Below are 25,418 nucleotides of genomic sequence, written 5' to 3'. Positions count from 1 at the left end.
ACCCCGCAGCCGTCTGCACTCCAGCCAGTGGGCACACGGAGCCCCAGCTGCCCTGCCACATCTGAGAGTTGGTTTGAGTGCCCACGCATGTGTTTGTGCTAAGTTCCCTCCAAGGAAATGGAAAAGGGAGAAGGAGGGTAAGGAAAAAGATTAAAAACTCAGGAAAGAAGTAGTTATGATTATGATCATGATTGAGGTTTTTTTGCTTAGAAAAGGCCAGAGACACATCAAGCTTCAAACCCATCTCGGCTCTGACATTAAATTTTAGGTCCAGTTTTACTCTATTTTTCCTTCTCAGTCTTTTCTCTCCATAAACGCCAGTATGATTTTCCTGGAGTGCTAGTCACCAAGCCATCCTTTTGCTTAAAAAGCCTTTAAGGGTTCTATCACCTTTGGAAATAAGACTGGTGGAATTTCCCTCTGAAAAACCCATATGCTTGTAAAAGTAGGCATAGATTCCAGAATATGAAACTTTAAAGCATGAGGTTTAGTCTGAACTTTGTATTATTAAGGCATATAAAGGCTTTGAGATCTTGCCTCCTGCCGACATTGCCATCATCAGCACCTGTCATTGCCTCATTTTCATGCTGTTCGCAACCACACTGAATACAGGGTAGTTAAGAGTATGGCTTCTGCCTGGGCTGAGATTCTGTCTCTACCCTTATTATTCTAGGAGTGTGTTACTTAATCTGTGTATGTCCATTTACTCTTCTCTAAAATGGGAATAATAGTAGTATCTACCACATAAAGAGTTTTGAGGATTAAATGAATAATACATACCAAGCACTTAATAGTCATACCTGGTACATACTACACATGAAATACACATTAGCTATTGTTATTAGATACACAGTTTTATGTACCTACACACTCTCTCTAGCTCTTTCCACTTTCCAATCCCAGTTCCCTTTCACTGATTCTAATTAATCTTTCATGATGCAGTCCAATATTTCCACCTCATGAAGATTTCCAGGCTTTCTGACAATGTCCTTTAATGCATAACTCTACCAGTTGGTGCTGCTGTATACTCAATTTGTAATTGACACTATGCACCCATTTGTAGGTAGGCTTCCTAAGGTTAACAGCTATTTCACTGTTGTTTAGATAGTCCCTGGCTTTCACCTTTGTACCTGGCACATGGTAGTCCCCTACTAACCACTTGTCGAATGAATGAATGAATGAATGAATGAGTAAATAACTGAATGAATACCTTCCCTTCTAGGGAGTGAAAGACACGTTTGTCTTGAACAGGTTTATGAGCCTTCAAGTATTTATTGCTGGCCTGGTTTTTGGCACATTCTCAAAAATCTTCCTGTAATACCTTCAACTTTGATTAAATGAAAATTATCTTTTGAGAATCTTTTAAACCTTAAAAACAATAGTTAACACTATATTTTTATTTACTAGAGCTTCCCTCACTATATGATCAGAAGTTTTTAGGCTAAACAAGAAGAAAGTATCCAAAGTCAGAGGACATTCTCAGAGCTTTCCTCGCAGGGAGCCTCTGGCCGCCCTGTGCGGCCACCCACCCTGCGCGTTTCCTGCCTCGTCACGTGGTACACACAAGAACAACACAGACACAACTTCTCTCGGTCTTGACTGATACACATTCATCAAAGAACACAAACTTCTCATAGGACAAAAACAGAAAAAAGAAGTGAAAAACAAAAGGGAAGATTATTTTGGTTCAATCATTATTTTTTAAAAAGCCCATGCGGCCGGCCTGACCTGTGGTGGCACAGTGGATAAAGCGTCGACCTGGAAATGCTGAGGTCGCCGGTTCAAAACCCTGGGCTTGCCTGGTCAAGGCACATATGGGAGTTGATGCTTCTAGCTCCTCCCCCCTCCTTTCTCTCTGTCTCTCTCTCTGTCTCTCTCTCTGTCTCTCTCCCTCTCTCTCTCCTCTCTAAAAATGAATAAATAAAATTAAAAAAAAAAAATAAAATGTTTAAAAAGCCCATGCGGCCAAATCACTGGGATCCTGAAACCGAGGTGAAATGACGTTCCGTAGCAAAACAGCACTCTGTTCCTCCAAAGTATGTGCCTTTACAGATATCCTGCTCTATGAAGGGCAACAGCTGATGGGCATGAGGGGTAAATAGACAGCACAAATTAACTCCTTAAGTATCATTGCAACTCCACACCAGTCTTTGGGAGTACATACATTAAGGAGCTATTAGAAAACAAAAACAAAACTGAAAACTAAATAGAACTCAACAATCCTGATAGTTTATAATGCATATACAATTAGTTCACCTGCGTCCTTCTGATTCTCTATTTGAAAGAGAGAGCACAACAAGGAGAGAAGAGAGAAACAAGAACACATATGCAGAATTAATGAGCAAGTGAACCAAAATGCCCCCCATTTATGTGTGATACATGATATTGGAAGAAAAAGTTGCCCTTGGGTTCCCACCGTCCCAAAGTGTGGGGGCCAGCAAAAAAGGGCTCCTTCACAGAGGTGGAAATGCTGCACAAATAGAAAATTAGTAAAATTAAGTTTAATGTGAGATCAAGCTATGAAACATACATGAACTCTCCAAGTGACAATTAAGTCATATGTTCTAGCCAAAGCTTAGAGGACAAGGACAAGTCAAAATCTCCAGAGAACAAGGAAAAGCTTCCCAGCCTGGGAGAGAACAGACATAAGATCTAAATTTTATGGAGAATGGACCACCTTATGTGATCTTATACCTACAATAGTTTGACACAGTAAACACAGCAAAGAAGGCATGATTGTGCCCAGCTGTCCTTTATCTGACACTGCACACATTGCTCCTGGCCTAGATACTACCTTTTGATTGTGTACCAGTGACAAGCATTTTACAAACTGGGGTTACACACAAGCAAAGTAAAAATGCATTCAGGTCACAGACAGAATAACTGAAAAACTTACAGACAAATCTGATTTTATCACAAACAAATGGCTTAATTGTCTGACCTGTTTTAGGCTGATAAAAAGTGAGTGGACTTCTCACACTGGTTTCACAGACAGACTCAACAGACAAGCCAATGCTCAACAACTTGAAGCAAGGAGAGTGAGTTGGTTTGGATCTGGATTTTCTTGAAATAATGAAAACAGAAAGAGTGAAGACAGCATGGCAAGGAGGCGGTAGGTACTCACGAATGGTTAAATCCATCACTTGGGAGGCCAAGCAGAAGACAGGATGCTCATACATTTCTCTCTTTTTCCCTATAAAAGAGGATTTGGGCATGCAAGAGGCTTAGGTCAGAGGTAAAGAGGTTAAAGGTCATAGGTTAGAGGAAAACGTTACATTAGCTCAAAGGAAAATTAGCCACAGAGTATTTTGGGATAAACACAGGATAAAAGAAAAAAGGATTTTCAAAATTGGAGATCTACTGGATTAACCATTCAGCATGCCGTGAGTCACGAGAGAGGTTGTGACCATGATTTTACATGTATCTTTAGAACTGTTTGCAAGAATACGATGACTAAAAACATCATGGGTAAAGGGAAACAGAATTTCATTGATTTAAGGCTCCAAGATACTAAGGATTTCAGACTTTAGTATCTAAGGCTCTTGAGGTATTTCTTCATAAACATAGTCTCCAGCAATATTACTACAACTTCTACCCAAAATTCTCTGGGAACTAAGCTGTTAATGCTCACAGAGGGGCTCAAATGTAAAAATGGGAGGTTTCTTATCTGAGTGTAGGATTAGAACCTTTGTAAAAGAAAGTTGTCTGGTAGTAATATTCTTAAAGCTGCAATGTCTCAGCCTATGGTGGACTATGTTCATGAAAGAAAACCTGATACATGCAGCCAGAGGATGTTGGGTTGTCTGAATTAACAATCCCAGCATGCTTTGAAATTGGTGTCACAGCCACTTTTGCAGAGGTAATGTCAAAAAGTGGCTGAGCCAATCACGAACAAGGAAGGAGAGAAGCAAAGAGAGCAAGTAGTGTGGAATGAGGTACTTCTCTGAAAAGAGAATTGGAAAAAAAGATTGGTTTCTTCAAAGAATCCCCAGACCTAAAAGTCACAGTGCAAAAGATAATTAACACAACCAAGAAGAATTGAGGCACAAAAGGAAATTACAGACCAGCTGATCTACTTTGTAAATGAATGCATTTTTACTTACAGATCTTAAGATTTGTTTTTGGATATATTTATCTGAAAGAAGAGAGCAGATCTTACCAACACTAGTAACAGCTAGACCAAGACCTATGAGGCAGCAGCCATGGCAACTGAATGTTTCTTGACTCCATCCCATCTCTGGCCTTGCCTAGAATTATTAGGTGCCTGATTGACATTACCAAATACAACCAATCATTATGTCCTGGGAAGGTAAATGCTGGAACAATTATTTGCTAATATAGCCCTTTTAATGATCTTCTTGTTTCTCTATTTTTGCCACTCATTACCAAGTCAACAGTTGATAAACATCCTTTTAGTGCCCAATTCTTAAGTGTTTCTCCCTGGATGCATAACAATGAATTCATTACCACTGGTACACAATTTGCATTGTCAGACAGACGAAATTGAGAGAGGGAGACATGTAATGTACAGAACACTGTGAATTTGACATGATCTTAACCTAATTCTCTAGGGAAATAAGGACTTTGGCAGGTAAGTGATGGGTTTTGCTGGTTGGTTAGGTCTTTTCTTTCCCTCTAGTCATGTCTTGTAGGCAGACAATGAGCATTTGCTGGTGTTTCACATGTGAGAGAACATCAGATTTCAGAATGCGGACACACTGAGTTTTACACACAGAACTTCCACATTTATCCACTTACACCACTGGTCAAGTTGGGTGTGGTTTTCAAATCACCCTATAGCAGCCAACAGGGTAACAATGAAAAGTGATTAATACCTTTGTAAATCAATAGGTTTTAAAGAACCATATCTTTTCAAGTAGAGTTTACTCAAAGTGACTGTTGGGTGATTACTTGATCATCAGTGACTACTTCCCTCATATCTGGGAGGGTAGTGGTAATGACCATCCTAGGTCTAACATAACAATAACGAATGAGATAAAAAACAAACCAGGAGTCATCAGAAAGGGCTGGACATTAACTTGACATCAAGTTTAAAATGCTACCAAAGACAACCCTTTGAAAGTTCAGGGGGCACGAAAGAGTTAAGCAAAATATTGATATTGCTTTATTCAATTCTTGTTTTGCTTATAATATTATCAACAATGGACAACAAACTGCTTTGTTTTCCTCTATTTAAAGAAGGTAGCAATCCTACAGAACTCTTTAATAGGAAGACACTAGCCATAGAGCAAACTTAGGGCCAACACAGATTCTCAGAAGGACCTTAGTTATCTGATAACATCCCATGTTTGATATCCTTCCCTTGCAAAAACGGATTCCTGGGCACTTGTTCTTTAATTCATTTGTTTGTCTCATCCAAGGAAGACTGCACATTTTCACAGTTTGAGTGCTTTCAAGTTTCAGCTTAACATACTCAGATGGACCACTGTTTCCTGGTGCCCTTCAGAAAAGAGAGAGACTTCTGCAGGGAGGCATACAAACTTTTAAATTAAAAATTGGGGATAGAAGGGAGCCTTACCTTCGATTTTGGCATACTCTGATAGCCGAGAATAGTTGACTAAAGCAGCCTGCTCCAGACATTTACGGATGACTGTTTTTACCTCCTCTTGTGGCACTGGGGTAACAATATCTTTCATCAAAACCTTAAGGTGGAAAAAAGATAAGTCATTAAGATAGTTCAACAAAATGAATTACTCATTTATATTTCTTAAAGAGTTCAAGATTAAAATTAGTTGCAAATGCCTCCTTCCAAATTAATATTGATCAAGAACCATTGTTAAAGAGAAAGCAGAGAATCACAATGCAGTCAGGATGGCAAAGCCCATCTGGGAATCAGGGAAGGGCTAGGAGCATATCTTAAATATCCAACTATTTCGGAGCCTGGAGATGAAACACCTAGATATTTGGCAGTTTCCTCATGCTTATTCGGATGTTTGCTGAATGGTAAACAAAACCCCAGAGAATGACAAACAAGGTCATTCAACCACAGTATTTCATGATGATTATGTTCACATCTCTGTATATATGTAATCTCTCTTTTGCTTTCATTCTTACCCTTTCCAAGAGTGAGAGAGTAGCTTTCAAAGCACCTTCAGGTCGACCAAATGGAAAGCAGTACCTACAAAAAAGAAGATTCTTCAGGTTGACCCAGTTTATTACATTTTAGCATGAAATAAACTGAAATTTGATTTCTATAGAAATTCTCCCTGAGGAACAGAAAATGCTTTTTATTTTGTCACGTTGTGTTATGTTAATCTGGGTTCATACCATATATGTGTGTACTGATGTATATATGTGTGTATGTGTGAAGAATGACTAAATGGAGACTCTACAAGCAACTGCAGTAGAAAGGACTACTCATAGTGATGACAAGGCTCTGTTTAGATTTCTATTGTAAAGGAGAATAATTTATTAGCTCAAAGAAGACCTTAAATATCATTACAGAGACCAGCATTATGAAATATTAGTTAAAAGAGGGTAAAATTCAAACACACTTACTTATATCCCTAAAGGGTGAATATGGGAAATAAAAGAGGGTATTTTGAGCAAATTTATGAATCTGCACATTATCCTTCCTTGATTTTGGCTTTTAATTGCTATCGAATTTTTCATTATTGGCAATGCATCTGTATTATCAATAAAGATTTATCCAGAAGGATTTGCATGGCACAGATAGAATTGTGTCAGGTAACAACCAGGAGTTTCATCGACTGTTTCAGGCTGTTGCCAGCCCTTTGGGACACTGTTCCTCATGGTACAAAAAGGACCAGCATGGGCTTCTTACCCTCACGTTAGCCTGGAGCAAGTTCCTGACACTCTCCCCTCCTCAGTTCTTGTTGTTTAAATGGAGATTATAATAAGTGTTTTACAAAATTGTTCTGAGAATAAACAATAATGTGATGCTTATCCAGCACCTGTATCTGGAAGTATTTAGTTAAAAGGGCCAATTTATTATGCCATTATGAATCCTCTTTTTATTTTTGAATTACTATTTCAGGCTTCCGGTTCAGAACCATAAGTACAACATTAGAAATGTTTAATTTGTTCCAAAGAGAAGTGGGCCATATGGTACAAGGCTCAGTGTGGAACCTGACAACTGTTTCAAGTGTGTGAAGGGTCAGTCTCCAAGGCTGATCTAAGTTTCTTCGAGTAGCCAGAGCATCCTGCTTGGAGGAGGTGGAGATTCTCTGATGGGTACCACTGCCTTCCTTCCCTGTTCATGAGATGTGATTCACAGGATTTTTCACTATTTTATTTAGGAACCTTGAAAAAGTTTCAAATTCAACTTTTTAATAAACAAATAAAAGAAAGATTAATGACCAGGGTCAACTTGCTAAGCAGGGTTTTGTTCTTTGGTGGAAATAAAATAAACTTAAGATTTCTAAGTCTCCAGGCTACTGTGAAACCCAGTCTTACTGGTTTGCTTTTTCCTCCAGTTACTCTGCATACCCCACGTGTATCTGGGTTGACAGTTTCAGACACTCAAGCCCCCTCCCCGTCTCACTACCCTTACCTAAAATGTGTAATCTGGTTTTCCAACAGAACTCGGAGTCTCTCTTTGATTTCTTCAAAACGCTCCTTTTCTTCCACAGTCACAGTTCCAATTCCATCGGGCCTGAAGGAAGACATGTCATGAAGTGATGGGGACCTCATATGCGGACACCATCAAATCAAATCTCTGGTAGAAGGAAACTGTTCATTTTAGAAGAACAACGGCAATGCTGGATGAGTCCTTGGGAGAAGTCCTTCTTTCCAGAGCTGCCTACTAAAAGGGATGGGGTACTTCGGGGTTATCATTTGGAGACATTTTTGAAATTGTTGCTCATTTATTGTGAAATGGTAAAATGTGCAAACTAGTGGCTTGGAGGTTCAGCTTTTAGACCTGTTTGTCTCATAGTTTCTTAAAATCTTGAATACTTGCTGACATTTTTAAAATTAGGAACATTTTATAATATAATTCTCTTGATAATTTGGAACAACTGGCATTTATTAATTGGTGAGTGCAACTAACAGCTTCTTTCTTAGCTGGGGTAGGCACTTACTGGCCCACATTTCTAATTTGCATTACCTCTTACAGGTAATTAGACTTGAGACCCCTGAATTATGCACAAAAATACCTTTGAGGCCCTGCCCGGTGGCACAGTGAATAGAGCACTGGCCTGGCATATGGATGTACTAGGTTTGATTCTCAGTCAGGGCATACAGGAGAAGTGACCATCTGCTTCTCCTCTATCCTTCTCTCACTCTTTCTCTCCTGGGGCCAATTGCTTGATTGGTTTGAGTGTGGCCCCGGGCACTGAGGATAGCTCTGTTGTACTGCATCAGCCTGAGATGCTAAAAATAGCTTGGTACTCAAGCATTGGCTCCAGATGGGGTTTCAAGGTAGATCCCTGTCAGGGCACATGTGGGAGTCTGTCTCACTATCTCCCCTCCTCTCACCTAAAAAACAATGCCTTTGAAAACCAGATGCTTTATAAATGTCTATTTCTCCCAGTATTAAATGTTCTTCAGTGACTCAATTTCTAGCTTATATTTATAGATGTTCAGATTAATTTGAGTCCTTGAGTATTTATTGAAGACACTCTTAAATCTCAAAAGGATTAATATGGAAAAATAATCATTGTAAAAATTACAAGACATTGATAAAAGAAATTAAAGAAAACATACACACACACAAATGGAAAGACATTTCATGTTCATGGTTTAGAAGAATTAATAGTATTAAAATGTCCTTACTACCCAAAACCAACTAGAGATACAATATAATCTCTATCAAAATTCCAGTGGTATTTTTTACAATAATTTTTTTCAAAGGCCTAAGATTCATATGGAACCACAAAGGACCTAAATAGTCAAAGCAATCTTGAGAAAGAACAAAGTTGAAGGCATTGCAATTTCTGATTACAATTATTATTGCAAAGCAATAATAATCAAAACAGTATGGCACTAGCATAAAAACCAGACACATAGAACCACGGAACAGAATAAGAGCCCAGAAATAAAGCCTCACAAATATGATCAACTAATATTTGAAAAGAAACCAAGAATACTCTATGGGAAAAAGATAACCTCCTTAATGAATGGTGTTGGGAAAACTGAATATTCATATGCCAAAGAAGGAAATTGGACTACTATCTTATACCACTCAAAAAACTGAACTTGATATCCTGATTTATTGATGTCACCCCATTAAAAAAATAAAATTATAAAAAAAAAAAGTCTAAGCATAAGAAAAAGCAAAAAAAAAAAAAAAAAAAAAAATTAGGGGGTCAGGGAACATGCAGATACTCCAGTACTTTCAGCACTTTTGTACAGTGCATTTTCATCTATGAAATAAAAGTTGGTTTTGCATCTCATTTGCATAATAAAAAAAAAACTGAACTTGAAATGGATTAAAGACTTAAATGTAATATGTGAAACTATAAAATCCTAGAAGAAAACATAAGATAAAAGCTCTTTGACACTGGTCTTGGCAACAATTTTTTTGGACATTATACCAAAAGCACAAGCAACAAAAGCTAAAACAGACAAGTGGATTGATATCAAATAAAAAAGTTTTTCTAGATCAGAATGAAAGGGCAACTTATGGAATGGAAAAATATTTGTAAACCATCAATCTAATAAGGGGTTAATATCCAAAACATAGAAATAACTCATAAAACTCAACAGCAAAAAATCTCCAAACAATTCAATTGAAAATTGGGCAGAGACCTTGAATAGATGTTTTTCCAAAGAAGACATCCAAATGACCAACCAGTACATGAAAAGATGCTGAACACATCATTAATCATCAGGGAAATGCAAATCAAACCCACAATGAGATATCATCTCATACCTGTTCGAAGGGCTATTAACAAAAAGACGAGAGATGTGTTGATCAGATGGTGTATGGAGAAGAGAAAACACTGTGTACTATTGATGGTAACATCATTTGGTGCAGCCTCCATGAAAAACAGTATGGAGGACCTCAAAAAATAAAAAATAGAACTACCATATGATCCAGCAATCCCACTTCTGGGTATTTATCTGAAGGAAAGAAAATCACTATCTTAAAAATATATCTGTACCTTCATGTTCGTTGTAACATTATTTATAATAGTCAAGACATGAAAACAATCTAAGTGTCCACTGACGGATAAATAGATAAAGGAAATTGTGTGTGTGCACGCATGCACACACACACATAAAACAAAGGATATCAAAAGATAAAGGAAATGTAAGTTATATATATATACAAGATGAAATATTCAGCCATAAAAAAGAAGGAAATCCTGCTTTTTGCAACAATATGAATGGACCTTGAGGACATTATGGTAAGTGAAATGTCAGACAGAGAAAGACAAACATTGTATGTTTTCACTGACATGTAGAGTCTAAAAATGTCTAACTCATAGAAATAGAGAGTAGAATGGTAGTTGCCCAGGCCCAAGGAGTGGTGTTAACCAAAGGGTACAAACTTCCAGCTGAAGATGATCAAGTTCTGGGGAGCTAGAGCACAGCATGATGACTCGAATGAATAAGATGGTATTATATACTTCAGAGTATTTAAATGTTCTCACCACACTCACACAGAAAGATGGTAATTATGTAAGGAGCTGTAGGTGTTAACTAACCTTACTGTGATAATCATTTCACAATATATATGTGTATCAAATCATCACATTGTGTACCCTAAACTTACATATGTTATGTCTATATTGCAATAAAGGTAAAAAATAAACACCACATAAGATGCTTTTCAATCTTAGCAAACTATTACTCATTTTACTACAAAGGACCCTAGCGTAAATAAGTGAATCTCAGTTTACTCACAGTATTCTCATGTGGCTAAATTACTGTTACCGTAGGTCCATATACATTTTCCCTATTTGGTTTGGACTGTTTAAGTGGAAAATACAAAGGGGGGCTGCATATTTATAGCCTAAATTTTCCTGTGCCAAATTAGATGAAGGATAATCTGACCCATTCAAAGATTTCAGTTTCCCAGACTGTAGTGACTTGTTTTGACCACTGAGTGAGCCAATTTGCAGATTGGTGCATCACCATGAAACTTCTATTGGAACATTCTTCAGTTTGCAAATGCAAGTCATCTTGAGACCAAACAAACGATCTTATTTATAGGCCTTCTCAAGAATCCGGCATAAATTGGGAAAATCCTGTATTCTCGGCCAGTCTGACTACACAAAAGACTTGGCAAATGACAGCAATGTACCTCCTGTTAGGTGTGAATTGGTCAGCTTCCCTTCTTTTAAAATACTAAAAATGCCCCACTTGAAAAAATGAGAAAAATTTCCCTCCCCCACTTTATAAAATATACCACAAAATGGTAAAATTCTATTATGGCCCATTTTTTTTATATTCCCCTGAACTTAAGATAATTAAAAAGGCAAAATGGTAAATATCATGTAGGCTGTTGGGATCTATGAATATGCCCTTATTTTCAAAATTTCTGGAGAAAGCTCAAGTAATTAACAAAATTTATTAAAAATTTTTGGTCCCGGCCAGTTGGCTCAGTGGTAGAGCATCAGTCTGGTATGTGGATGCCCTGGGTTCAAGTTCCAGGCAGGGCACACAGGAGAGGTGCCCATCTACTTCTCCATCCCTCCCCCTCTCCCTTCTCTCTCTCTCTCTCTTCTCCTTCTGCAGCCATGGCTTGATTGGAGCGAATTGGCCCCAGGTACTGAGAATGGCTCCATAGCCTCCACCTCAGGCACTAAGAAGAACTCAGTTGCTGAGAAACCCCCCAGATGGGCAGAGCATCACCCCCTAGTGGATCCCTGTCAGGGCGCATGAGGGAGTCTGTCTCTCTGCCTCCCCTCCTCCCACTGAATAAAAAAAATTTTAAACATAAAATGTCTATATAAATTTGTAGTTAAATCTCAGAGTGAATTCATTAGCTCCTACAAAATACATGCAGCATTTTCTGTGGTAAATTCTTATGTTCCTCTAACAATCTACAACTTCCTTTAGTTATACCTTTTGAAATTTGTTTACACAAAATTTAGCTTACGAATGCACTGAACACACATTTATGCAATTGGCATGTGTGTGCACACACTTGATTTGGGGAAAAAAAGAGCCATTTTAAGTATTTTGTTTCTTAGCAGGGAATTAGCCCAGATAAAAATACTTTTAAATATAACTTACAAGTCACAGAGGGGTTTAGGCATGGAAACCATTTAACATGGGCAGTCCAGAGAGGTCTGCTGCCATTATTAGGAAAAAAACCTCTCCGAAGAAAATCATTCATTCCTTATCTAACATGTCTTTTAAGGCACTTAGAAGAGAACATTTAGGTTTGTGCTTGAGATGATAAAAAGTAAACATTTAGTGTGTGCTTGGCCTTCTCAGTTAAGTCTCACTACAAAGGGTATTCTTACAAAATTAAAAAATTCAATTATGTTTTATCCCTTTTGTTCTGATGACACACGTTTGTAATTATTAAGGTATCAGCTCGCATCTCCACTTCCCTGACAACCTCTCTTTTCTGAGCAGTTAATCTCACTATTCAAAAAAGACTAAACAACTAAAACTTATTGTTTCAATCTTTTCTTAAATTGGTTTCTTAATTGCCTATGTGTCAATGTGAATAGTTTTATTTTAAAATAAATAAAACTAACTTCACGTCTGTAAGGCACATAGTGCAGAGTTCACACACACACACACAAACCCCACGTGATTAAAAAGAAAATAAAAATTTTGACCACACATGCAAATATGTTTGTAATGCCAGAATTGCTCTGAAATGGTGATAACAGGGATGTTCTTTTACAAAATGAGCAAAGACATGCAGGAATAATATAATTTGTTAAAGATCATAGGTTTTAACTATATAAGTTAATAGCAAAAACATCCTTTTAAATTTTATATTATTATTTTTGAAAATTCTATCAAATGTCAACTTGTTTTCTGTGGATCCCTACAATTTGCCAATATTAACTGTATGGGTTTAGAAAGATTTCTAGAGAGCTACTAATCAAAAGTCCAGGTTCAATATATTGAGGAGCACTGTTCTAAGGGAAGCAATACAATTCTCTGCCCAGGGCAGCGGTTCTCCAACCTGAGTGCCTCAGAATCACCCCAGGGACTTCGCCACGACCCTGATGACTGGGCCCTGCCCCAGAGTTTCTGATTCAGTCAATTTGGGGTGGGGTCTGAGAATTGGAATTTCTAATGTTATTCTCTGGTGCTGCTGGTTTGGACACCACACTTTGAAGTCCTCTGCCCTAGAGCAAGAAAATATTTGGTGACCAGCTCTTCCTATAGCCAAAAGGGTGTTTCTGATTCAGGGTTCCCAATTTCCCTTGGATTAGAGTAAATTTACAATAAGCGATCTCTTAAAAGTACACGGTTTACTTGAGAAGCTAGCAACCCCTTCTGGAAGTAGGGTTTGCCCTGTTTCCAAGGTGCTGTCCCAAGCAATGCTGGTTGCAAGGTACATGAGAGAACTGGTGTGTCTTGGAAGCTATGCTTTTGTTCTTGTTGTCTCTAGAAACATTTGGGGGGGATTCTATAATTGTCATAAAACTGGTTCGGCATCTTGCTCCTTTTTCAACACTTTTAACATTTTTAACACTTAAGGGGTCACAAAGAATGGGAAAAGAGACAAAGCTGGATTTAACCCCTAGCTAGTAAATCCCAGGCTAAGATATGTCTTTACTCAGAACACACATCTAGGAGCTTGACTACCCCAGTCCTCTTGTGACTGGTGCATTTCCCGCCACTTGGTTTTTGGCTTACTGTTCATTGCTACCTCCCGAAGGCACTCGAATTTCCTCTGGAGGAATGACCTTGGCCACTTTGGTGCCCTTGGGGGAAGGGCAGGTTGAAGTGCTTATTCTCCTGTTGTTAATGCTGAAGGCCTTCCTACAGGGATGTCCTCCCTTTCCTGGTCACTCTACACTGTACTGTGGCCTAAGCTCAGCAACGGGATGTTATTTTCTGGAACCCTTACAATGAGTAAATGATGCCAGAATAGAAAAAACGTGGAATTTGCTTATCCAGCAGCGGTGCTCTGAGCAGACCGTTTTCACCAGTCAATAGTTTGTAAGCTTTGGCTGTACTTTTTAGAACCAGGGGAGAGTTTGGAGAGGTCTCATCCTCAGGCTCTGATTCACCCTGTCTGCAGCAGGGCCTGCCCATTGTCACGCCGAAGCTCTCCAGGTCGCTCTCACGTGCAGTCGCGGGTGGAGACCCGGCGCTGCGGCCCCCTCTCCCACTTCTCTTCAGCTGCCCCGATTTCAGTTTTCCCTCTCATCTCCTGAGCTTCCCAGCAGCATCCCAATAAACTCCTTTTTGCTTAGATGATCCGGAGTTAGTTTTGTTATTTATATTGAACAAATGTAAATTCATCAAACACATATTCTCCTCCCTTGCCAAGCTCCCAATGGAGTAGAAGTGTTGATGCCTTTAAACATAGGTGTAGAAAAATATGTGTGCGCATGCGTACACACAGGTACATACATACACACCGGAAATGTGGCCCCTGGTCTCTGGTTCCGCCTAACTGCACACTGGCTAACAACTCATTGCTTGTATATCATGATCCGCAAACCTGACACAGTATGCAGGCCAAGTGCAGCCATGTCTTGGAGCCAGAGGCAGATGTGAGATCTCCCCCCACCTGCCATCGGTGCAGCCAGAAGTGAGTCTCTCCGGCCACTGGAGACTATATTGCATCTGACGTGGCTGCATCTCTGGAATCCACCTTTCAAGTTTTCGGCAAACCATTTTCTCACTGTCCTTCACAAAGTTGACATTTTCGGTAGCATGATAGGAAAGATGTCATGTCGGCTGCTCTTCAAGTCCTTGTCACTGTGGTTAGCACCAGTTCTGTCATCTTCACTCTCCTCACAGTCTCCCATCTTGAGCCATGTCACAAATAATAATATATCTAGAGTTCTGTTTTTATTTATTTTTTGTCAGATAGAAACTATCATAACCCAGTTGCCCATCCTTAAGTTACTAGTATTGCAAATTGTTCTCCTTTTCCCCAAATGCTTGTGAGCCAGAGCTTATTAATTCATGTCTATTGTAGGATTAATTGAATGTGATTAGGTACTAGGATTTTAATGTGACATATTTATTTTGATATTTGAAATTATGATCAACCTAGTGGAAGAAATCAAGCTGCAGTGTGTCTCGTGAAAGTGAACTTCTCTGTTTGGGTTGGAAGCTGTCCCTGCACACAGGTGAGCACAGAGTCTCAGGGTTTAACCATCCTCCTGCCACACTTGTCCATGTTATCTGGAAAGCTGGGCCACGAAACCTTTGTTTTCAAGGTCAGATACCCTTTCAAGGTCAGATAACGAAATTAATTCAAAGCTTACAATGATTGATGTGTTCTGATTTTGTACCAAGTGCAGAATCCAGGTGTAAAAAAAAAAGGTACAGATTCAACAAAAGAGGAGAGAATATCTGGCCCACCTCTCCATAGACAGCCAGCCTGGAGCTCCAATCAGTACCAACAAGGGGAATTAAAACTCCAGTTGAAGTGGGAATATACATTCTCTCCAAATGCAAATGTCCACATATGCTGGTGCAGGCACTGTAAACATGATATACTCTCTCTCTCTCCAAATGGATGCATGCCTGAAGACTGCATTATAGATCCATGAAAATGTCCTTAAACAAGCATGGTAACAGTCCTACTTGCTGCAAAATTGTTCCAGCCCAGAAATAGGAGAGTTTAAAGGGCCAAAGTGAGACAAAGTATCTTAATAATTTACCTTGCACTGCTCCCTAAATAGAACATTTAGACAAAACGCACTCTATTAACCTCTCTCCTTTTATTTTAATTGACATCTCCTAGGAATTCTCTATCCTTACAACTTTTAGAATGATACCTTTAAATTTACTCCAAGTATAGAAAATTTTACTATGCCTCTTTTGAATGGTTGTAACTACAAATTCAAAATAGCACCAAATCATTATCATTTCAAAAGGAGACATTTTTGCTTGCTCATCTGGATGGTTTGTATAATCTGTAGGTTAATTATAAATGGTAATTAGGACTCTCACATCCCATGGTCATTGCTTGATTAGGAGAGCCTAATCTTACCCTTTCCTTCTCCACGCCCTCCAGCCTGTGCCCTTTCTAATTATGCCCTGATCCCCTTGGGCACAGGCACGCTGCTAAAACAAATATATCAAAGTGTTTGTATCACAAGGGTAAGATAGGAAGCAACAACAAGCCATTTCTGCAACATTATAAATGTACATTAAAGCTTTTTGAGGTTGACAATTTGAAAAGGAGGCCTGGAGATGGCAAAAATATATCAGTGAGGTCTTTTCTGACTTGTTTACTATTTTTCTAAACTTGTAACTATAACCCAAGAACACCAGAAGATGTCTATTATAAGGATGGGAGTGATTGAAAAGATTTCCCTACTGAACAATCTCAAAGAATACAGATGCTATTGACACAAGGACATTAGTCAAAGTGGCCCAGGCTAGGACCAGGTACTGAAATAAGAACTCAACAGATGATTAGAAAAATGGTATAAAATCTATGTATTTCAGGAAAGCTTATATTTCCTTTCCTGAAGAAGAACCAATTTCCAAAATTTTAGATTTTTCTCTTTGAAAATTAAAGCAGGAAAAGAGTTTCTTTTCTTTCTCTCTTTCTTTTTCTTTCTTGCTTCCTTTTTTTTTAGAGAGAGAGAGAGAGAAAGAGAGAGAGAACAGACAGACTATTCTGATTTTGCACCAAGTGCAGAATCCAGGTATAAAAAAACTAACTATGGATTCAGCAAAAGAGGAGAGAATGTCTGGTCCACTTCCCTACAGACAGACAGCTTGAACTTCCAATCACTACCAACAAGGGAGAAGTAAAACTCCAGCTGAGGTGGAAGAATATACTTTCTCTCCAAATGCAGACAGGGACAGACAGACAGGAAGGGAGAGGGATGAAAAGCATCAACTTATACTTGCGGCACCTTAGCTGTTTATTGATTGCTTTCTCATATGTGCCTTGATCGGGGGCTCCAGCTGAGCCAGTGACCCCTTGCTCAAGCCAGCAACCTTGGGCTCAAGCCAGAGACATTGGGCTTCAAGCTAGAGACCTTTGGGCTCATGCCAGTGACCCTGCACTCAAGCCAGCAACCTTAGGGTTTTGAACATGGATCCTTTGCATCCAAGGCCGATGTTTTATCCATTGTGCCACTTTCTGGTCAGGGGAATTTCTTTATTTATAGACAAACATAGATAATTAGGCCTTGGATTGCACCCTGAACACCTGGTGTATAGATTTCTAAGTGGTCAGAGCAGTAATATGTGTGGCATTCTGGCATCACATCCACCCCGAAAGAGCATGACATCTAAAAATATGTTTTTTCACCTGGCCAGGCCATGGTGCAGTGAATAGAGCATCAGACTAGGACTTGGAGGACCCAGGTTTGAAACCCTGAGGTCGCCAGCTTGAGTGCAGGCTCATCTGGTTTGAGCAAGGCTCACCAGCTTGAGCCCAAGTTTGCTGGCTTGAGCAAGGGGTCACTCAGTCTGCTGTAGCCCCCTGGTCAAGGCACATATGAGAAAGCAATCAATGAACAACTAAGGTGCCACAGCAAATAATTGATGCTTCTCATCTCTCTCCCTTCCTGTCTGCCTGTATCTCTTTGTCTCTGACACAAAAAAATAAAATTAAATTAAATTAAAAAAATAAAAATATGTTTTTTTATCAGTGAATTCAGTGACCAAAGGATGAGTTCACATTTTTGGAATTTTAGAAGGGAAATGCATTTACTTAAATGTTTGTCATGGGCCAGAAAGATTGCACCAATGGGATAGATAATTCAGTACATTTTGCAAGATTTAATGTCTGAATTGGAAACTGCTGTTCTCCTGGGGCACATTTCCTTCAGGAAGGGTCACATTAAAAGCTAGAATGCAAGTTCTAAAGAGAGTTTCTCCCTGGGATACAGACTTTATTTAAAATGTGTTTAGACTTTTGCACCTACCTCTTTTACAAGTACTTCCTATTTGGTGAAGTTGTTTCTTTAGAATTTAGAACATGACTCAGCTGTATGCAAAGCCAACACCTGCTCAGAGTTGGAAGGCAAATTAGCCACACACTTCTGTCCACTAGTGCAGTAATGTCTGTATCAGTGTGTAACAGGAGGCCAAGAATGTGAGGGCCACTGTCACTGCTGTCCACACCCGCCTGCTACTAAAGTGCTATATTCAGAAGTCAGTAAAGTAGAGCTATTCCTGCTATAACATTGTCTCTCCTTTTCTCTTCTAGAAGAGAAGAGTTCAAAAGCCTAAGACATAATGTCATAATAGGTATTTGTGTGTGTGACAGAGGGAGAGAAAGGGAGGGAAGAAGGTGAGATTGGAGTGAAAGGAAAAATAAAAATACGTAAAAATGACGTCTTTACTCCCCGGTAGGCATTCACAAAAAAGAAGTAAAAGAAACCATTATGAGCCATGGGTTGGGAGTGAGGGACCACCCCTGGCGGCAAGAACACAGTCAATATGGCGATTGTTGTGGTCCAGGGTAGAGTAAAGACCTGAACTCTGGTGATAACATTGAAGAGACGGAGAAGTGAATGGGCTTGAGACATACTTAAGTGTTGTTGGTACTCAGGGTCTCATGAAGAGGAGCCGCAAAGGAATGAGGCAGCAACCATACTGCAAGTGGAGAACCCAATCTCCCCAGGATTGAGGTCTCTTGAATCGCCACTGTGCACACAGTCTGCAGCATGTAAGCAGGCCCAGCCCTTTCCCTGAGTGCTCTCCAGTACTTGCAACTTTCCATCTTCAGAATGCCTGAGGAAGTGCACCATGGAGAGGAGGTGGAGACTTTTGCCTTCCAGGCAGAAATTTCCCAGGTCATGTCTCTGATCATCAATACCTTCTACTCCAACAAGGAAATTTTCCTTCGGGAGTTGATTAGTAATGCTTCTGATGCCTTGGACAAGATACGCTATGATAGTTTGACTGATCTTTCCAAACTGGATAGTGGTAAAGAGCTGAAAATTGACATCATCCCCAACCCCCAGGACCATACCCTGACTCAGACATTTGGTCAGGCATTGGCCTGACCAAAGCTGATCTCATAAATAATCTGGGAACCATTGCCACGTCTGGTACAAAAGCATTTATGGAGGCTCTTCAAGCTGGTCCGAGTGCAGTGGCCTCTACAATTAATTGATCATAGCCAGTTACAGATTTATTTGTTCCTTCTCCACTCCCACTTCTTCACTTGACTAGAATTATGCCTGCCTGATTTTAGTCAGGGCATTTTCCGACAGAGAGATTAACGATGGATGGGACTAATCAAAATCTCCCTGAGGAAAAAAAACTCGTGGCCACTGAGAGATTTTGTAATCGGATCCATCAGGAGCCCCCCATCTAAATTTCCAGGCAAAGAATAAGAAAGAAACAAAATGATAGTTCAGAGGATTGTAGCTAAAACATGAAAGAAAACCAGACCATAACAGGAAAAGCTGTAACTTTCCTAATACTTGAGTCTGCTATCCATTCTCAAATTCTGTAGCTGCTGCAACTGGCAGTTCAGGTTGACCATGCTGAGACCTCTCCTCCACCCCAATTCCAGCTGAGCAGCAAGCTACGTTAATAAGTTCTGAGAACCCACTACGATTGGACCAGCCTTTCAAAGGAATAATTTCTGCACTTTGATGAGCTCTCCAGAGAGACTTTATTACTAATCTCCACTGTCATAAATTAAGTAAATTTTTTCCTGTGGAGATAAACCAATTACAATGCCTTCTAACTAAATACCATAGTTTGTCTAAAGTTTCTTTCTTAACTCTGATTTTGGAACTATGTAACAATCTCTTAAGCAACTGCGAATAGGCACAGGCTTCATAGTCACTTGATGGGGAATCCCCATTGTTCCACTATCCCAGAGTAGGGACTTACTCGTCCGCACCAATCCCTATGGTTCCCTTGGGCTGAAAACCAAAAGCAGTCTCGAAGACTTATTTCCTCCTCACGTCTCCTATTCAGGTGCCGTTTGTTGCTGGTACTCAGGGTCTCATGAAGAGGAGCCACAAAGGAATGGGGCAGCGACAATACTGCAAGTGGAGGACCCCAATCCTGGCAAGATTGCAGTACTGTTGCTGCCTCATTCCTTTGTGGCTCCTCTTCATGAGACCCTGAGTACCAACAACACTTATAGGCATTGACAGGGCATAACAACTGAATCCTTGTGATGTACTGAGTAAGAAGGAGGAAGGACAGCTCGGTTCTGTCTTGGACAGTTGGGTAAATGGACCTACTTGCTGACTTAGGGACCCTGGTGGAGTAACAGGAGAAAAGTGAGTTCCATCTGATTGTTCAGTCACTCAAATCTAACCCACAGGGATCACGTGGTCTCTGTACACAAGCAGCACCTTGACTCCAAATACATCTCCCATAGAATTCTTGGACACATTTTCAGAGATTTTTAGGACTCCTGCCCTCATACATCTGCTTGAAGACTCATTAATCTATGCAGCTTATTTTAGATTGGGCGGTTGGCATTATGGATTTGTTAATTGCTGATACAGTGTACTTTCTATGCAGGCCATATGTGAAGAGCAGCACTGGCATTCAAGAAATGTTAAATAATAATGTAAATGAGAAAAACTTCCCATTCCCATAATAAAGGGATCCAAGGAATATTGATGCAACTTGCAATCATTGCGCTGTTTAATTGCATTGTCACTGTGAGACAGTGACCAAAGTGATGCTAATCTAAATGTCATCTAGAAAAAGTACTAAAAATATTATGATGAAAATTAAGTACTGCAACTGTGGGTATTGATTTAAAAATTAGAAGATACATGATTTACATCTGTGCATTTTCTGATCACCAAGTGGAATCAGCTGAGCCTACATTTTCCTTTTTCCTCTTGGAGAAAATGGGTTCAGTTTTAAAGAGCTGGCCCAAAATAATGGTTTCTCAGTCAATGCTTCTTGAACATTGCTACTTATAGTAATCACTTGAGGATATTTTATTTTATTTATTTATTTATTTGTATTTTTCTGAAGCTAGAAACGGGGAGAGACAGTCAGACAGACTCCCGCATACGCCTGACCAGGATCCACCCGGCACGCCCACCAGGGGGCGATGCTCTGCCCCTCCGGGGCGTCGCTCTGTTGTGACCAGAGCCACTCTAGCGCCTGGGACAGAGGCCAAGGAGCCATCCCCAGTGCCCAGGCCATCTTTGCTCCAATGGAGCCTCGGCTGCGGGAGGGGAAGAGAGAGACAGAGAGGAAGGAGAAGGGGAGGGGTGGAGAAGCAGATGGGTGCTTCTCCTATGTGCCCTGGCTGGGAATCGAACCCGGGACTTCTGCACGCCAGGCCGATGCTCCACCACTGAGCCAACCGGCCAGGGCCACTTGAGGATATTTTAAAAACAAGATGTTTAAGCCATATCCCAGATTAATCAAATCAGCACCTCTGCTGGTGGGGCTGGTTGTCAGCATCTTTTAGACTCCTTAAGCATTTAATGTGCAACCAGATTGGACAACCGCAATCAGTGGCTCTGAAGACCAGATGCCTTAGAATCACCTGGGAGGACCTGGATCAAAAGCGAAGGTGCCTGGATCCATCTAAGACTTGCTGACTCACATTCTTTTAGGATGGGACCTAGCAGTCTCCATGCAATTTACATGCATACCAGAGTGTGAGAACCACTGCACAAGTTGAAAGTCAGCATTGGCAGCTGTTAAACCTTTAGACAGAGAACAAATCTGTGTAAAAGAGGAAAAAAAATCAAAGTAAAAAAAGAAATGTCAGCCCATCATCTGGGAAGTTTGTTTTGGGGGGCTTTGTTTTTAAGGGGCTACCCTTTTCATTGTAGGGTATTTAAAAACATCCCTGGCCTCTACCTGTTCAATGACAATAGCATTGCCTCGCTCCTGCATAACAATCAAAAATGTCTCCAGATGTTGCCAAATATCCCCTGGGGGGAAAATCACCCCTAGTCAAGAACCACCATTCTAAAAGATGTCAAACATGTGGATGGTTCCAGATCTTTCAGTGAATGAAATCATGAAGAGCAAACATGTTCCTGATTGACCAGACATGCCTCCTTTGGACTAGGTGTTCACAACTTACATGGTTTTTCAGGAGATCTGACACAGGCTTTCAGAGAACATGGGAGAAACTCATTCATCAGCACCTGAGCACTCACTAATGACTTCCAGACAACACACAGCAGGGCACAGCTTTGGGGGCCACTGAGTTATTGATAGGTAAGAAGTTAATAATTAGGTAAAAAGTGACTTGTTATCTAATCTGAAGCTAGTTGCGAGATGACAATATAAATGAGCTCTATTGTTTAGTTAAATCCAGTTAAAAGGCCATTTGTGTCCATGACTTATAAATTATTTTTTATTCTGGGTCAAAGTTTACAGCGGTACTTTAAGACACGAGTTTAGTTCGTTCTGTAACTGAGCTTGTAAGTCAGTTAACTTGTATATCAAACAAATTTCTCCCATTTAAAATAACTGAAATAGATTTAATCCATTCCAGCCCTGTGAAACATCCCCAAACCATCCTAAATTATGAAAAAGTCATGTTTTTAATTAAGAAACACACATGTAAACTTTACCAATGCATAACAAAATATATGAAATAAAAGAAAAAAGTATTATTTAGTACTGTATTCTTACCTTGGAGACAGACAAGTGTGGCTAATGGAGGTGAATGGTGGAGGGGGAGGGTGGGAGGAAGGGATGCAGGCACTGTAGACAAGTAAACTAAAACTGCACTTTCTTAACACTAAATGTAAACTAAAACTGCATTTTCTTTACTTTAAACAAAACTAAAACTGCACTTAATTGTAAAAAAAAAATGCACTTTCTTAACTTTAAACTTAACCTAAGCTTAACATTACGTATTTTTCATTTAATCATCACCTGTTTTTGCCTTTTTGGCTGCACTTTCAGCACTTTCACTTGCAGGACTTTTGAATAAAAATCTATCCAAAGCGGTTTGCTTTTGGCTGCCTTTTATAATGTTATGGAAATGTGACAAACAAGTGTCATTAAAAAGTGCTGAAGCACGACCAGTTGAAAGTTTTTCTGGGTGTTTCTTTTCAATGAAACTTGAAAGCTTTTCCCACATTGAAGCATGTCTTTAATTTCACTTGTAGAAATCACTTCCTCCGACTCTACCTCCTCCTCACTACTAATCTCTTGCAGAAGCTCTGTATGTTGCATCATCTGTAGCTCCTTCAGCTCCTCAGTTGAGAGTTCCTCCTCATGTTCCTTGACGAGCTCATTTATGTCACGCTTATCTACCTCCAGACCCATCGACTTTCTGAGGTACATAATCTTCTCCAACGCTTCTACCTCGGTCTCGGTCTCTGGTTTTCGAATCCTTCAAAGTCCTTGACTGCAACAACATCAGGCCATATCTTTTTCCATGCCGAGTTCAAGGTTCTTCTTGTAACCTCTAGCCATGCCAAGTCAATAATGCCTAAACATATCACGTTGTTGTAGTGATCTTTCCAAAACTCTCTAAGGGCTAGAATTGTATTCTCAGTCACCTCAAAGCAGCGGTGGAACAAGTGCTTTGTGTAAAGCTTTTTAAAGTTGGAAATGACCTGCTGATTCATAGGTTGCAAGACTGAAGTCATGTTGGGTGGGAGGTAGAGGACTTTCATGAATTTGAACTCATCAAGAATGTCATCTTCAAGACCAGATGAGTGGGCTGGAGCATTATCAAGGATTAGTAATGTTTTCATCAGGAGTTTATTTTCTTTAAGATATTTCTTCACTGCAGGACCGAAGACGAGATTTATCCATTCAATAAAAAATGCCATGTAACCCATGCCCTAGCACTGGCATGCCACATAACCTGCAGTTTTTCTTTAAGAATCTTGTGAGTCTTAAAGGCTTGAGGATTTTCAGAATGATACACTAGCAGTGGCTTTACTTTACAGTCACTGCTAGCATTTGCACACAATGCAAGGGTCAGACGGTCCTTCATGGGTGTATGGCCTGGCAGCTTCTTCTCCTTTGCGGTGATGAAAGTCCTCTGGGGCATTTCTTTCCAAAACAATCGTTTTGTCACAGTTGAACACTTGTTGGGGGATGTAGCCTTCCTTTGCGATAAGCGCAGCAAAACGTGCGATGTACTCCTCAGCTGCCTCAACGTCAGCACTCGCAGCTTCACCATGCCTCACCACCGAATGGATGCCAGATCTCTTCTTGAAATTTTCAAACTGCCATGACATGCCTTAAATGTATTTTCTGCTGCCTCTTTTGAGGTTGATGGTACTTTCTTCAAGTCGCCATAAATAATATGTACCTTTTTGCATGTTACAGTCTCCATCACTGTATCTCCTGCCAGCTCTTTCTCTTTCACCCACACCAGCAGAAGCTTCTCCATTTCTTCATGAATATTTATCCTTAATTTGGATAGAATTGTAGTTCCTTTCACTGGATTTGTGCTTTTGATGGCATCCTTTTGTTTAAGGATGGTACAAATTGTAGATGTATTGTGGTCATACAGCCTTGCCAGTTCAATCACTCATACACCACACTCATGTTTTTCTATTATTTTTTGCTTTACTTCAGGGGTCAGGAAACTTTTTGGCTGAGAGAGCCATGAACGCCTCATATTTTAAAATATAATTCTATGAGAGCCATACAATGACCCGTGTACGTTATGCATTATCCAATAAAAATTTGGTGTTGTCCCAGAGGACAGCTGTGATTGGCTCCAACCACCCGCAACCATAAACATGAGTGGTACGCAATGAATGGATTGTAATACATGAGAATGTTTTATGTTTTTAACATTATTATTTTTTTATTAAAGATTTGTCTGTCATTGATAAGAGTGTGGTGGTTACGGGGGGGAGGGGGGAATGGGAGAGGGAAAGGGGGAGGGGGAGGGGCACAAAGAAAACAAGATAGAAGGTGACAGAGGACAATCTGACTTTGGGTGACGGGTATGCATCATAATTGAACGACAAGATACCCTGGTCTTGTTATCTTTGAATATATGTATCCTGATTTATTGATGTCACCCCATTAAAAAAATAAAATTATTTAAAAAAAAAAAAAGAAAAGAAAAGAAATAAAAGTTGGTTTTGCATCTCATTTGCATAATAAAACAACTTTCTTTGAAAAAAAAAAAAGATTTGTCTGTAAGCCAGATGCAGCCATCAAAAGAGCCACATCTGGCTCGCGAGCCATAGGTTCCTGACCCCTGCTTTATTTCTATCAACATCATTCTCTTCTTCTCACCACTGTCCTTTATACTCACTTTCTTCAGCCCCATGATAGCACACAAAAAAAGTTAGTAAACAATGCAAAAATGATGCAAGAATGAGTGCAACGCATGAGATTCGACTTGATTCTGTGGGTAACATGTGAGAAAGAATAAGATGCTGGTGTTTGTTGCCAACACTGGACCTGTGTGCCAACGAGCC

At 39.8% G+C, this 25,418-nt stretch overlaps 1 protein-coding gene across 20 annotated transcripts in view; it reads right to left on the bottom strand.

The window, feature by feature from the left end:
* Positions 1 to 25,418, bottom strand: part of CADPS (calcium dependent secretion activator) — a 589,311-nt gene that overhangs the window by 114,964 nt on the left and 448,929 nt on the right. For 11 of the 20 annotated variants that reach the window (XM_066244444.1, XM_066244445.1, XM_066244437.1 and 8 more), the window contains 4 exons: positions 7,535 to 7,636; positions 6,076 to 6,139; positions 5,540 to 5,663; positions 2,257 to 2,274 (listed from right to left, as the gene is read on the bottom strand). In XM_066244444.1, the coding sequence (XP_066100541.1) occupies positions 2,257 to 2,274; positions 5,540 to 5,663; positions 6,076 to 6,139; positions 7,535 to 7,636 (308 nt within the window). Of the gene's footprint in view, positions 1 to 2,256; positions 2,275 to 3,124; positions 3,194 to 5,539; positions 5,664 to 6,075; positions 6,140 to 7,534; positions 7,637 to 25,418 lie in introns of all 20 variants that reach the window. The other 9 variants (XM_066244440.1, XM_066244443.1, XM_066244453.1 and 6 more) reach the window with 2 other exon arrangements.

The sequence above is a fragment of the Saccopteryx bilineata genome, chromosome 10 (assembly GCF_036850765.1).
Source record: "Saccopteryx bilineata isolate mSacBil1 chromosome 10, mSacBil1_pri_phased_curated, whole genome shotgun sequence".
NCBI classification, from domain to species: domain Eukaryota; kingdom Metazoa; phylum Chordata; class Mammalia; order Chiroptera; family Emballonuridae; genus Saccopteryx; species Saccopteryx bilineata.
Note: the sequence above shows the minus strand (reverse complement) of the source record. Positions and strands in the feature narration are given on the sequence as shown.